Source organism: Strix uralensis, chromosome 5, assembly GCF_047716275.1.
Source record: "Strix uralensis isolate ZFMK-TIS-50842 chromosome 5, bStrUra1, whole genome shotgun sequence".
In the NCBI taxonomy this organism is placed as follows: domain Eukaryota; kingdom Metazoa; phylum Chordata; class Aves; order Strigiformes; family Strigidae; genus Strix; species Strix uralensis.
In genome coordinates this window covers 14,578,370-14,591,056 of record NC_133976.1, presented here as the reverse complement: position 1 = coordinate 14,591,056, position 12,687 = coordinate 14,578,370, and the positions used below count along the sequence as shown (strand labels likewise).

Genomic DNA, 12,687 nt, shown 5'->3' with positions numbered 1-12,687 from the left:
GTTAAATTAGGTATGTAATACTATTACAAAATCTTTAAATGTAGAAAACCTGTATTTGATTTATAATTAGTAAGTCATGTTTATCTGTTTCCTTGTGACGATATTTTCGCAAAGGTGGGAGGCAGGGCAGAAGTGAATTGTGGAGCACACAAATGACAAGAATTTTTGACTAGAATAGGTTCAAGTTAGAAGTTGTATTAAGGAACTGAAATATGTAATTTTCTCTGTAAAAGTGCTGTTGAGATCTTACATCTTCAACTACACTTGTGGCCCTTGGAGACATGATCTGTAGCTTGAAAATTAAGATGGAAAAAAAAAGACTGCAATGAAAAATTTGATGATATACTCAAGTGGAATAAACAGGCAGACTGCAGGAAAAATAATCTGAATTTAGATCACAGGAATGATCGAATCAATGTAATACTAGAATATAGGGGTTTGTTGGTGTGGTGTTTTTTTTTTTCCTGTGATAACTTCATGGAGGAGCCAAAACTTGCAGACATCTGTAACAGCATTTATAGTGCCAAGAGATGAACATAGAAACAAATCTCAGGCATAGCAGAAGTTTGAAGAAAGGACAGACTCCTCAAAACTACTTTTTTTTTTTTTCTAGCTCTCACTTGGTTGAACAAAACCTGTTATCTTAAAAATAGGAATGCCATAGTATTAGTGATATGTGACTATATGTATGCATTGTGGACCTGCAAAAGACATGGACTGAAATTTCAGCCCAGCAGTAGGAATGAAGGGTTTTTTAAAAGAGGTCAAATTGATTATTTAAGAGAACATAAAAGTGGTTCAAGATTGAAAGCTTAATGACCCTGGGTAATCACTCTGCATGTTTCTCACAGCAATCGACAGGCATACTACTTTGTTTTTTGTAGTCAAACAAGTAGTTCATAATTTCACGGAACATTCTTCCTTCTGTTTCACAGGTTAGTTAAATAAGTTTTATTTCCATTAAAAAATATCCACTGAATTAAATAACTTCATATTATGTTTGGTGAAAACAGTAGTATCTCATAGTTTCCTACAGCTCATAAGGTTAATAAATTTGACATACTTCTGAAACATTGAATGAAGATAAAATGTACCAGTACTTAAAATAGATAAGAAGTTATACATAGATAATTCATTTTAATTTACCATCACAGAAGTGGTATTGGCATCCTTCAACAATTCCATAAGAACGAAATTTAGCACTAAAATAATCTTTAGGGACTTTCACAAAATGCTTTATATAATAAAATTTTACTTTCAGATTAATATTTGAATTAAACTGTTGTACATCAGTGAAGAATGCTTCATGTGTTATATGAAAATTAGCATCACTCAGAAAATTAGAAAGTTCTTGAACAGTGGTTATAGAAAGCAAACCATTAAATACCTAGAAAGATTCAATTGTATCACATAAATAGTTGCTGAATCAAAAGAATTAACTATTAAATTAGTATTTGATTTTTGTTCTGCATGGGAACAGACAGGAATGGGGGAAATTAGTTAATGTATATTAACCTGTGTCATCTGTATTTATTGTAGAGTGGTTTAAATTGGGACTGATGGAAGACCAGCATGCTGGTAGCATAAACCGTTAATACTAATTTATTCTATTTCATTTCTGTAGTAAATAATGTAATATTTCAGCCCAATTAGCTCAGAGCAGATTAAGACAAATGTTCACTTTCAAGCAAAGGATTCTAAATGCTTCTCTTTACTCAAGCATGGATGCTGAATGCTTGTGATTACTTGTGAAAAATGAATTTATTCATTCTAACTACCTGAAAAATCGGAACCAATGTAACTTGTAGTCATTCATACATTTACAATATTTAGTGCTTTACAGAAGTAACAAGCTGCTGTTTTTAGAAAAGATGAAGGGTGATGAATCTATATTAAAACTAAAGAGGCATGGATTTATAGGTCTGTGGGTAGGCTGTTTCTGTGAACAACTTGACATATTCCACCAGCTAGGGTCACAGTATATTTTATCTGCTGTAAATAGAAACTCTAGTTTGTTTTTCACCTAACTAAAAGGTAACATCTACTTAGGTCAAGACCTTAAACTTTGTGTTTGGTAGCTTCATGTCATGGGGTCCAATAAGCAGTATTTTATTCATAAAAATATGTAGCCTTTATTTGGTCAGTAATGTAAAGCAGTCTTCATCCCTGAAGTAATTTATTATATGAACCAAATGTAAATGTCAATATAAAATCATGTATTGTATTGCAGTTTTAAATAAATTCCTGAGAAGCATGAGCTATTACTGCAGAGATACTGCTCTTTCAGGTTTTTTTCCTGTATGGTGTGATTTTGAAATACTGTTTTCATAAAATGTTTCTTGTTTGTCCACATAAAATTCTTATTGTGGGCAACAGAAATGATAGATGTCTTAATGCTTTGGTGTGGGGAGGAAATGTAAAAGGATAGAAAAATACAATTTTGTAGGGATCTGTAGTTTCTCTTTCAACAGCAGTAATTCAAAAGAAGTAATGAACTTCAGAATTTAGATTATATTGCAAGTAGTAAATAAAACAGTAAAGAAATGTGTTTCTATTATCTTTTTTCATCTCTGTCAAGATTTTAAGTGTACTGGGAATACAAATTCTTTTTGCTAAAGGATAGCCATGCATGTTTTCATGCTCCTATTTTTTTTTTCTCTAGGCTTCAAAATATGTTAGATAAAATGCTTCTTGTTTAAGCTGTGCATATGCTATGTGTTTGTTAGTGCTATGCCAGGTTTGTATACAATACAATAAATCTTGTCAATATCTATGGTGCAAACTATGGCAAGAAAAGTTTCTCTCAAAATTCAGTTGTGTGGATTCCAGATGATAGCTAACTTTTTGAAAGTATCAGCTCTTATTTCTGAAAAATAATTTCATAGTGGGAAAAGATAGCTCTCCTACAGTAAGCATGTTGATATAGTGCTGCAGTGCTACACATAATTTTTTTTTAATATAAGAAGAATTTTGGACAAAAATTGATGTTTCGATGGCGGTTAATATTAGGGCTTTGTCAGTGATATTCTTGACTGACATTCTTGATTTATGTTTTAATTTTCACTGCCACAAGGCAGGAGAATGTTGCTTGTCTGGGAATTGTATTTTTTTTTTTTTTAGATGGTGGAGCTGCTTGGGCTTCCTGGAAGCACACCTGAAGAATAATCTCTCTGATGTTGCTTCTTTAAGGGGTCTTGATACCTAAGTGGTTTCTGCTGTCTAAGAGCCATTGGTGAAATGAGTTTTCAGCCGCTAAGAATTAATTTTAAGTCAATGTGGGAATGGAAGGTGACATTATCTGTGTAATAAGATCATTGTTTTGTTAAAAGGTACTGGATAGAGCAGAGCAGCTGAGGGAAATGGAAGCAAACATCCTGCCAGCATTTCTTAGGCTTCAAGAGTTGGTAAGTGTCTGGAAAAAAAAATTGTTTCCTGCATAGTGAAAGTAACTGAACGTGGTATCTGTCCATCCAGGTTCACGTATCAAGACAAGTGATTCTTTAGATGAGAAAAGTTGCAAAACTCATCTCCCGCCAGTCAACTGGCAGTAGTCAAAACTAAAAACCAAACCAGAATTTAAACATTGGCAGATTTTTCTTACACTTTAAAAAAAAAATTCTGTTTAATAGTATCTTGTTCTATGACATCTGATGTGTTGTAGGTTCTGTTGAGGCTGGTGTCAGATACATAGCTATCTTTTCTAGAATATTTTTGTTTTTAAGAAGAATGAAATTTTTCTACTCTTAATTTAAAGTTTTGTAATAATTGCAGAAAAAAAATCTCAGGCAGACTATATAAGGAGAAGTTTCAACATCGCTCCTATTGTCTTGGTACAAATAAATAAATAAAAACCCTTTTAGAGTTTGTCACATATCTGTGTGGGAATCCAAAGTCTGCTTCTGAGTCAGCTGCTGATTCAGAGAGCTCAACCACATTGAGTGAATTCAGCATTGGGAGTGTGAATTTTCAACTCAGGAAACGTTTGTCTTCCTCAAGTTTCTCCCATGTGAAACTTCACAGCATTGTGTGGTGGCTGGCTTGAGGATGGTCGGTAGACCACCAGTGATTTAATTGTGACTGCAACTGCAAAGCTCAGCAGCTGCAAATGGGCTTTATGATGGCAGAGTTTTTACACTTCTACTGGAATGGTACCAGTCTGTTTCTGGAGTAAACCACTGTATCTTTCCTTCTATCACTTCTGAAGTATCAAAGTTTATGCCTTGGAATGAGGAAAAATGGTGCATCCTTTGAAAAGAAACTGAAGACAAATGCAGAAAGATGGTGGTACTTTGAAATGTCTGAACATCTAAATAGCTGAAATTACCCTTCTTAAGATTTCTGTGTGGTACTCTTAATGTTCTGGTGACATTGATTTCTCTATTTACTGAATGAAGACTGATTCACAGCTGTGTTCTTAATCCTGGCAGCTGGTGCATTTTCTGACTCTTTTTGGCTGTTCTGCCCATGTTCTGGATTTTGCTGCCCCTGAAGCAGAAATAACCTGTTTGACAGAAGAGGAGGAAAACTTTGATTGCTGTTCAGGGACCAAAAGAAATAGGCTAAGACTTAAATATGCTAGAGAAACACTCTCAAATTCAAAAGTAACCTCCAAAGAAGTTTGTCAGCTTTCCTGAATGCTGAGATTCCAGTTGCTTAAATTCTGGATTCTGGACTGAAGCTTTGTAAAATTCTTGTGCAGCTGATGTTGCAGAGTAATGTTGTAGGAGCAAATCTACTGCATCACTTCCTTTCCTGCAGTGAAAGGAGACAAGAAACTTCATTAGTGGTGAAAGACTTCATGGGACTAGGCGGATCGTTGGTGAATAATGGGTCATGGGATGCTTGATTTCTGTGAGGATTATGATGGGAAGTACTTAAGCTTTTCATATAGGAAGGTCTTGTCAGGTCTGTCAGAACTGAAAATACCTTAGTACGTTTCTCAGCTAAAATAGTAGGAAATCTGGGAAAGGAACACGATTGAAAGAAATCTACAGAAATGTTCTCTCATTAAAGAAGAAACAAGTTCCATAAAAATAGAGAAAGAAAAACCAATAAAGAATATGGGTGGGTGCCACTTTTGCAAGAAGTGGGAAGAGTAAATAAATAAAGATTCTCCCTGGATTTCAGTGAAGGGGAATAGCATTTCAAGTAATTCACAGCATTGTCAATTCAATTACATTACTTCCTTTTATTTTCTTGAGGTGCCTCAAAAGTTTTGAAATGTCTTTCTTGAACCATATTTAAAAGCATCTTTTGTTATGTAGAACTTTTAGTATGGTTGCAAAAACCTTGCACAAAGGAAGAATGAGGCATCCTCTTCACAGATAGTTAGCTTTATATTATAAAGCTGATATCTTGAAGGGTGAGCAAATTAAGGAATATTTTTTTAACATGAAGTGTTTTTGTTATCTATTGACCAAAACATCAAACTCAAGGCAAGTATATTGTCAATAAAAACTTGGTTAAAAAGAATATGTTACTACATATAGCCATTGTTGGTAACTAGTAAAACAGTTGGTAGAGTACACAGTTAATACTGTGTTTTTGTTTTGGCATGTTTTTTGTTTGTTTTTAAAGACCAGTTTATCTTTAAAATAAAGTACTAGATAGCTTGGTTTCAGAAAGCACTGAACTTTTTCACCTTTCTTCCTGTTGGTTCTGAAAGTCTGAGTTTAATGACCCAAGGAAAATGCTGTCTTAATTTTTGGGAGTAAGGGATGGATTCTCCTGGTATTGTCTAGTCCCAGAGCTCTGTCACCCCACAGTGTCAGTGAAATGGCAAGGGATGCAGAGAAATCTCATGTAATTATGAAAATCTGCAAATGTATGACCTTCTTGATTAGGCCAGCTGAAGCTTTATTACTTTTCTAGTAATTTGTATTAAACTGTAGATTTGACGATTTTTGTGGAACAGAAAAGTCACAGTAATAATTTTTCTCACTGATATTGTCACATGCAGTATAATTATTTTCTTTCTCTGCTTATCTGTCACCACTCTTTTTTTTTTTTTTCTTCTTCTTCCCCGTGCAGACGGACAGAAATGTGACAGTTGTCCTGCTCAGTGAAATAGTATGGGAACTGTTCCGTCCAAATATTGGATGCTTTGAGCCATTCACCTTGTATTTTCCTGATTACAGCATAGGTAAACTAATTCTTTAATCTGCTTTTTGGGGATTGAATAGTACTTTGTCAAACAATATCCAAATGGTTTTTTCCATGTTTATCAGTATGACTTTTATAGAATCTGGAATATGTAATAGCTACTGGAATGTAAAAGTCTATATTCACACAACTTCTAAAAGACTTGTCTCTTCAGTTGCTAAAACATCTCAAAGTAACATTTTGGTTCCTTATATTTGCTGGTTCTTTTAGTTATGTAGATTTTGGTGGATTAGGGGGGTTTTTTTAGTAATGATTATAGTTTGTTTTTCCACTGAACTGTAAAATGGGGTCAGTTTATTAAGTTAGCTTTAAATAAGCAAAATTTACTTTTGTTTAAACAGGACACCTGCAGAAAATCTTGTCTCAGAATCATCCCCCAGAATATTCTGTGGATTTCTATGCTGCATATATCAATATTCTGCTTGGTGTATTCTACATGGTCTGTAGGGACCTGAAAGAACTTCAGCATTTGGTGAGATGAACTCCTTTAGAGTTGTTTTGTTTTGGGGTGTTTTTTGCCAAGTGGATTCTGAAAGTCTAGATTTATTGTTGAATATAGACAAAGAGAAAAATCATAGAATAGTTTGGGTTGAAAGGGACCTTTAAAGGTCATCTAGTCCACCCCCCCCTGCATGGAGCAGTGTCTGGTTTGAGCCCAGAAGGCAACTGAGCCCACAAAACTCTTCACTCACACCTTCCCCCCAGCTCTGGGAAGGAGAAAATGAAGCAGAAGGCTCAGGAATCGAGATAAGGACAGGTAGGGGTGGCTCACCATTTATGGTGACTGGCAAAAGACAGGGTCCTTAGGGGAGGAAAAATAACATCACTTTAATTCAAACACTAACAACAACAATTAACAGAGAGAGTGGGACAGTGAGAAGCATTACCATATCTTAAAAACACCTCCCCCCACCCCTCCCTTCTTCCTGGGCTCAGTTTTGTTCCTGATAATCTCTATCTCCTTACCCCAGTGGCACAGGGGGCAGGGAATGGGGGGTTTTTGGTCAGTCTGCTGCTCTTTCCTCCTGAGGGGTGGAAGCACCCCTGCATTTCTTCACCTGCTTCACTTGGCTCCCCTCTCACAGGAGACAGTCCTCCATGAACTTTCTCCAGTGTGAGTTCTTCCCACAGGCTGCAGCCATTCCCGGGCTGCTCTGGTGTGGGTCACCCCCGTGTGTTTCAGTCCTCCCAGCACTGAACTACAACAGCAGGGGCCCTGCCGTCTCACCAAGGGGTGGTCTCTGCTCTAGCACACCTCCTCCCCTTCCTCTTCCTTCCTTCCTTCCTTCCCCCCCCCCTACCAAAAGCCCCACCACACAAACCCTGCACAAGCAGGGACATCTTCAACTAGTTCAGGTTGCTCAGAGCCCCATCCAGCCTGACCTTGAATGTTTCCAGGGATGGGGCATCTACCACCTCTCTGGGCAGTCTGTTCCAGTGTTCCACCACCCTCATCATAAAAGAAGTCTTCCTTATATCTAGTCTAAATCTTCCCTCTTAGGGACATGTTAGCTCAAAATGCAGTTTCCCTAAAAATCCGTAACAAAGGTTGCAGTTGTTTTGGTGCCTGTAAAGGGTTTCTATTGCTATGTAGTTTTCTGGTCAGAGGCAACAAAAGCAGCACTAATGGGATGCCAGCCTGCATGTGGTTCACCCAGCCTGGAACTTCTGTTGGGGTTTTTGAGCTCAAGCTGTTCCTTGATATCAGAGAGTGACTGAGAAGACTAGGCTACCTATTTTCACCTGTTGGGATAAGGAGATAAATGTGATGAAACCTTTTATGCCTACTGATAAGTACAGTAGAAGCAATTGTTGGAACTGCAGCAGTTTTTGAGGGACTACTCCATTACAGGCTTGGTTAATGATTTTTTTGTTTGTTTGTTTGCAATTCAGTCAGAGGAAGTAATAGTTAGGATTTTACTCTTTCATGATAAGCCTCGTTGTGCTGCTTTTCTCTTCAAGTTCTTTTTACATGTGGTTATGTAACTTTGCTCTTACTGCTACCTTCTTGTTCGCGTGGACTTCTGTAATCCCTACATAGCGTTTTGTTGTATTTGTTTCCTGAACTAGGCAGGGGAACGCCAGACAGCTGCTTTAAACATTTGAAGGAACAACTTCAGTTACATGGTCTTAGCACGTCCTGCCTCAAGTTCTGTTGTTTCCCATGTTTATTAAATGTATCTTGCCACCCAACAGTCTTTATACTTCAACTTTATGGGAAAAGTAACTTAAAATTTGAAACATTTTGCTATATTATTTAGGAGTGTAAAATTTTCACTTGATTTGCCTCCTACAGAGGATTTTAAGGTAACTAAGCTGCTACAAGCCAGATCTGTTGCACAGTTTTACAGAAACATAGCATGTTAATTTGACTCCAAGGCCTAGAGAAGTAAGGATTGACATAAATGTTTTCATTATCTGTCTTTCGGAATTAAGAATAGGTAATAGGTAAGTCAAAGTTCCTGCAATATACTCATGCCTGGGGGAACAAACATATGTTGAAGATACTTGGAAAAAGGATTTTTAATCATATATCAATTGAAGAATGTAATGGCAGACTAACAGAAGAAAAATAAAAACTACTTGCTAATGACCTTTGCTTAAGAAGAGCTGAATAGCAATAACAATTACTATCTAATCAAATTATTATTAAAATAACTATACTGTGCACAAGGAAATTGTGCAAGTTTGAAGTGATGGTTATGGCCAGTAAACAAATCAGTGCTAGTGAGATGATCTGAATGTCCTGCCTGCATTTCTGTCAGGAAGATGTAGCTAAACTTCAGCTAACTTTTCTGTTGACTGTAGAGGTTTTATATTTAAATGAGATTGCTGAAAACTGATGGAGGTACAAATAGAAACTAGGGTCACAGTTCTTCTAGACATGCACTTGAGTGGTTCTGCTTATCAGAATAATTTCATTAGCATTAGATGCACTGTTTGTGTGTGTGGGAAATACCAACATTGTGAAAAGATTTATGTAATGAGACCTTAAATTATTTTTGTTCTTGACAAGTCTTTTTATAAGGAAATGACAGACATGTACAAGTGTGTAGGCTTCTCAACAACTCCATAGTGTCTAATACAGGCTCTAAATGTGTATGTTATGCATGATTATTAATAATACATTCTGGATTTATATGTGGAAGTTACGGCATTGAGTTCTGTATACTATCACAGAGATTTAATAAGGTGCAATAGGACAAAAGAAGAATGAAGTGTGAGGATTGTCACTTCACAAAATTCTGTGTGATATTGATTTAATCATTTTAGAAAAAAAAATCTCAATTACAGCCTTACAGAAATCTCTCAACTTAGGCAAAAGGAGTTTGCTTGAATATGGAATGTGTTAGCAGGGGATTTTTTTCTTGTTGTTTTGGTTTTTTAAAATAATTTCTGCTTGTGTGCGTAAGTATCTTCTGAGGCCTACATGCTGAACTGCTCCTGGAATGGAAAGTTTTAACTCAAAATGAAGGGAGTAAAAAAGTTCATGCAAGCATTTTTATTGCATTTGTAATGTTTAATGACTGTGTTATTTAAAAAAAAAAAATGCAAACCCTGAGTACAGTAAACAGTTTTTGCTGAGATCAAAACCAAGTAACCTGTGATAGATTACTTCTGTTTGTATTCTAATCTACAGAAATGTAATGTTTTACAATATAATGTTTGGAAGCAAGTGGCATAATTATTGACTCAAAAATAATTCATTGGTTTTGCAAAGTGATGAATTATGTTGCTTGTCATATTCTGTAGCTAGATCAAATATATAGTACCTTTTTAATGTGTTGTACATTTTACTTTCTGTAGGCAGCGCTCAATTTTTCTAAATACTGTGAGCCAGTGGTTAGAGGAGAAGGTAAGCTTCTGTCTTGAATTTGAGCAGGTGTATGAGAGTGCAGGTGCCCTCCTGTAAGTTTTGTGGAGGACTTTGCTTTGGTCCTCATTGTGCTGTGACTGTTTCTCTGTCACAACAGCGTTGCTTACAGCGTTGCACCCAGTAGGCAGCATTTGCAGCAGAACTAATAGATGACATTTGTTGGTGGCGTTTTATGGAAATGAGATGGAAATAACATGTAAACTTGCTTCCCCCATATAAATCATTCTCCTCACTCAACAACCAGGACTTCTGCAAAGTAATGGGATAAGTCATTTCTCTGTCAAGGCTAAAAGGAGAAAATAAGAGCAGAGGTTCTGCCAAACTGTCCCAGAGTACCTCACAGTAACCACAGAGAAACAGCCTTGTGTGGTCGCATGTGCTTGCAAATGGATGATGATGGTGCATCATCCTAATACAGCATTTCAGAGTCGGGGTGTTAGACTTAACGTCATGCCTGTGACTGTTCAGGTGTCAGAGGTAAGCGTTTGTGTTGCGCGAGTTAAATTTTTAACAGAGGTGATTCTGACTTGGTGCAGCAAATGAACGTGACACCCGCAAACTCTGGAAAAATATTGAACCTCATTTGAAGAAGGCAATGCACACTGTTTATCTCCGGGAAATATCCAGGTAATTTGGGGGATGAGGGCTTGTTTGCTTTGTTCATAGTGCTGTTTTTAACAAGCTTCCTCTCTAAATATTTGCTCTCTCAATTATGTTTCATGCCTAGTGTTTCTTTTTTGCTAGATACAATCTCTTTTCTTAATGTGCATTTCTTTCTTGCCATGTAATGTTAGAAATGGGGTATCTCAGGAGGAAATTTTTAAACAAAACAGCATTTGTAGCATGTGAAATATTTAATAAGTAAAGCAGTGACAGCAAATTGTGTTCTCTTTTTCATGGATGGTCATGCAGATAGATCCATTTTCTGTTATGTACGAAACTGTCAAGCATGGGAATCCGTCACCAGAGTATACAGGCACAGTTTAAAACACGCTTGTGAAGTTGACTTGGCACATCCTCGCTGTACCAAGGATGCATGCAAGCCTCAAAATGCTTATGAGATGTTACAGATTTCGGACATCTGTGTTCCTTAGTTTTGTTTCATAGAGCTAGGTTTGTAGGTTTACTGTGCTTTCTGAGCCCTTATTTCCTTGTTCAAAGGCAAATTTTTCCTTATGTGGAATTACCATTTTTGACAGCATTAAAAGCTGGTGTCCTGCTAATGGGCTGAGTTTCTCTTGATACGGTTTTAGATTCTTTATGTCTTATGTTGCCAGACTGCTAGAAAAAAGATGCTGGTTTTCATTTTTAATGGTAATAATCGGCTCAGATTTAATGTCTTCTCCATCTGTAAGATGAGTCATTATGATGTTATGCCTTGTAAAGAGAGATAATTCAGTAATGTTCAATTTCTTTATCTTGATACAAACAATGATTTCTTTCCTTTGAATGTCATTGAGGCCATAGAGTATTCTGGTAACTGAACCCAGGTGTGTAGTAGAAGTCTTTGCTAAATGTTTTGGAAAAGTGATCACTCCTTCAAAAAGATTTTACTCCATATGAGCTAGACTTTACTGTACAATGAGGCATTATTCTATTTGCCTTAAATATGTATTTATCCTTAATATTAATCTTCACTATTCATATTAATCTTCAATACACAGTCTACTTGGGATCTTCCTGACTGTTTATATTGTGTAATTGTCTACTCTAATTAGGGTGTAATTTAAGATTATGATATAAAATAGCTTATGAATTGTTTCCAAATAACTAGATTTACCTGTTTACAGTTTTCTTTGATTATAAATTTGAACTTTACTTGTTTTTTATATTCTAAAATTTAGCTTCCTGCATAATAGTTCTGTGTACCAGTAAATGCTTAAGGAATTAAAATGACCATATCAGTTTTTCTGGCCAGAGAGCTGTAATTACTCTGAGCTTTTCTTCAACTTGTAAGTTATAGCAATAGAACTTTGCTGTTGGCCGTTGTTCTACCTGAACGGAGATTAAAAGGAACCTTTTTCTTTTCTGTCTGTAAAATAGATATTGGATAAAAAGTTTGCTCATTGATAATTTGGTTGATCATTCATTATAATTAGAGCATTACACCAGCTTTCGTTAAACTGTTTTCCTGTTTTATGGCTTATGACTGGTAAACCTGGTTCATAGAGATCTTTAAAAAACAAAACAAAAAGCATTGGTGCTTTAACAAACCTGTTTTTTTATCCCTTTGTGGTATACAAAATGATCTAAAATCATGGCATTTCTAACAATTCCTTAAGGGAAGTTTTAAAGTGAATTTTTTTGCTGTTGTTTAGGAAAACACCAAACTACTTGCAGGCATTTTTTTTCACTGACAAAACATTCCATCTTGATGTCTTCAGAGTTTTTCAGTAAAGAACGAATATTGCTTTGTTTTTTGCATAGACTTCAAAATTACCTTATAAAGTAGTTATTATTTTCACTAGCATAAACAGTTATTAAGCAGATAAAAACACTGCTAGTTTTGATTTTTTTTTAAAAAAACTTTTTATCCAATTCTATATTGTTCTTGAAACTTAGAATGCTGTTGATAGTTGCTTACTGGTGGTAGTTGGATGGAAAGAAATTGGTATTTTACTGTTAGCTTGTACTCACTTTTGTACCTT

The 12,687-nt window shown here is 35.9% G+C and overlaps 1 protein-coding gene across 10 annotated transcripts in view; it reads left to right on the top strand.

The window, feature by feature from the left end:
• The window catches only part of ORC5 (origin recognition complex subunit 5), a 75,407-nt gene that overhangs the window by 7,998 nt on the left and 54,722 nt on the right, over window positions 1–12,687 (top strand). For all 10 annotated transcript variants that reach the window (XM_074869928.1, XM_074869922.1, XM_074869924.1 and 7 more), the window contains exons 5-9: window positions 3,330–3,404; window positions 6,031–6,142; window positions 6,504–6,634; window positions 9,970–10,018; window positions 10,576–10,666. In XM_074869928.1, the coding sequence (XP_074726029.1) occupies window positions 3,330–3,404; window positions 6,031–6,142; window positions 6,504–6,634; window positions 9,970–10,018; window positions 10,576–10,666 (458 nt within the window). The remainder of the gene's footprint in view (window positions 1–3,329; window positions 3,405–6,030; window positions 6,143–6,503; window positions 6,635–9,969; window positions 10,019–10,575; window positions 10,667–12,687) is intronic.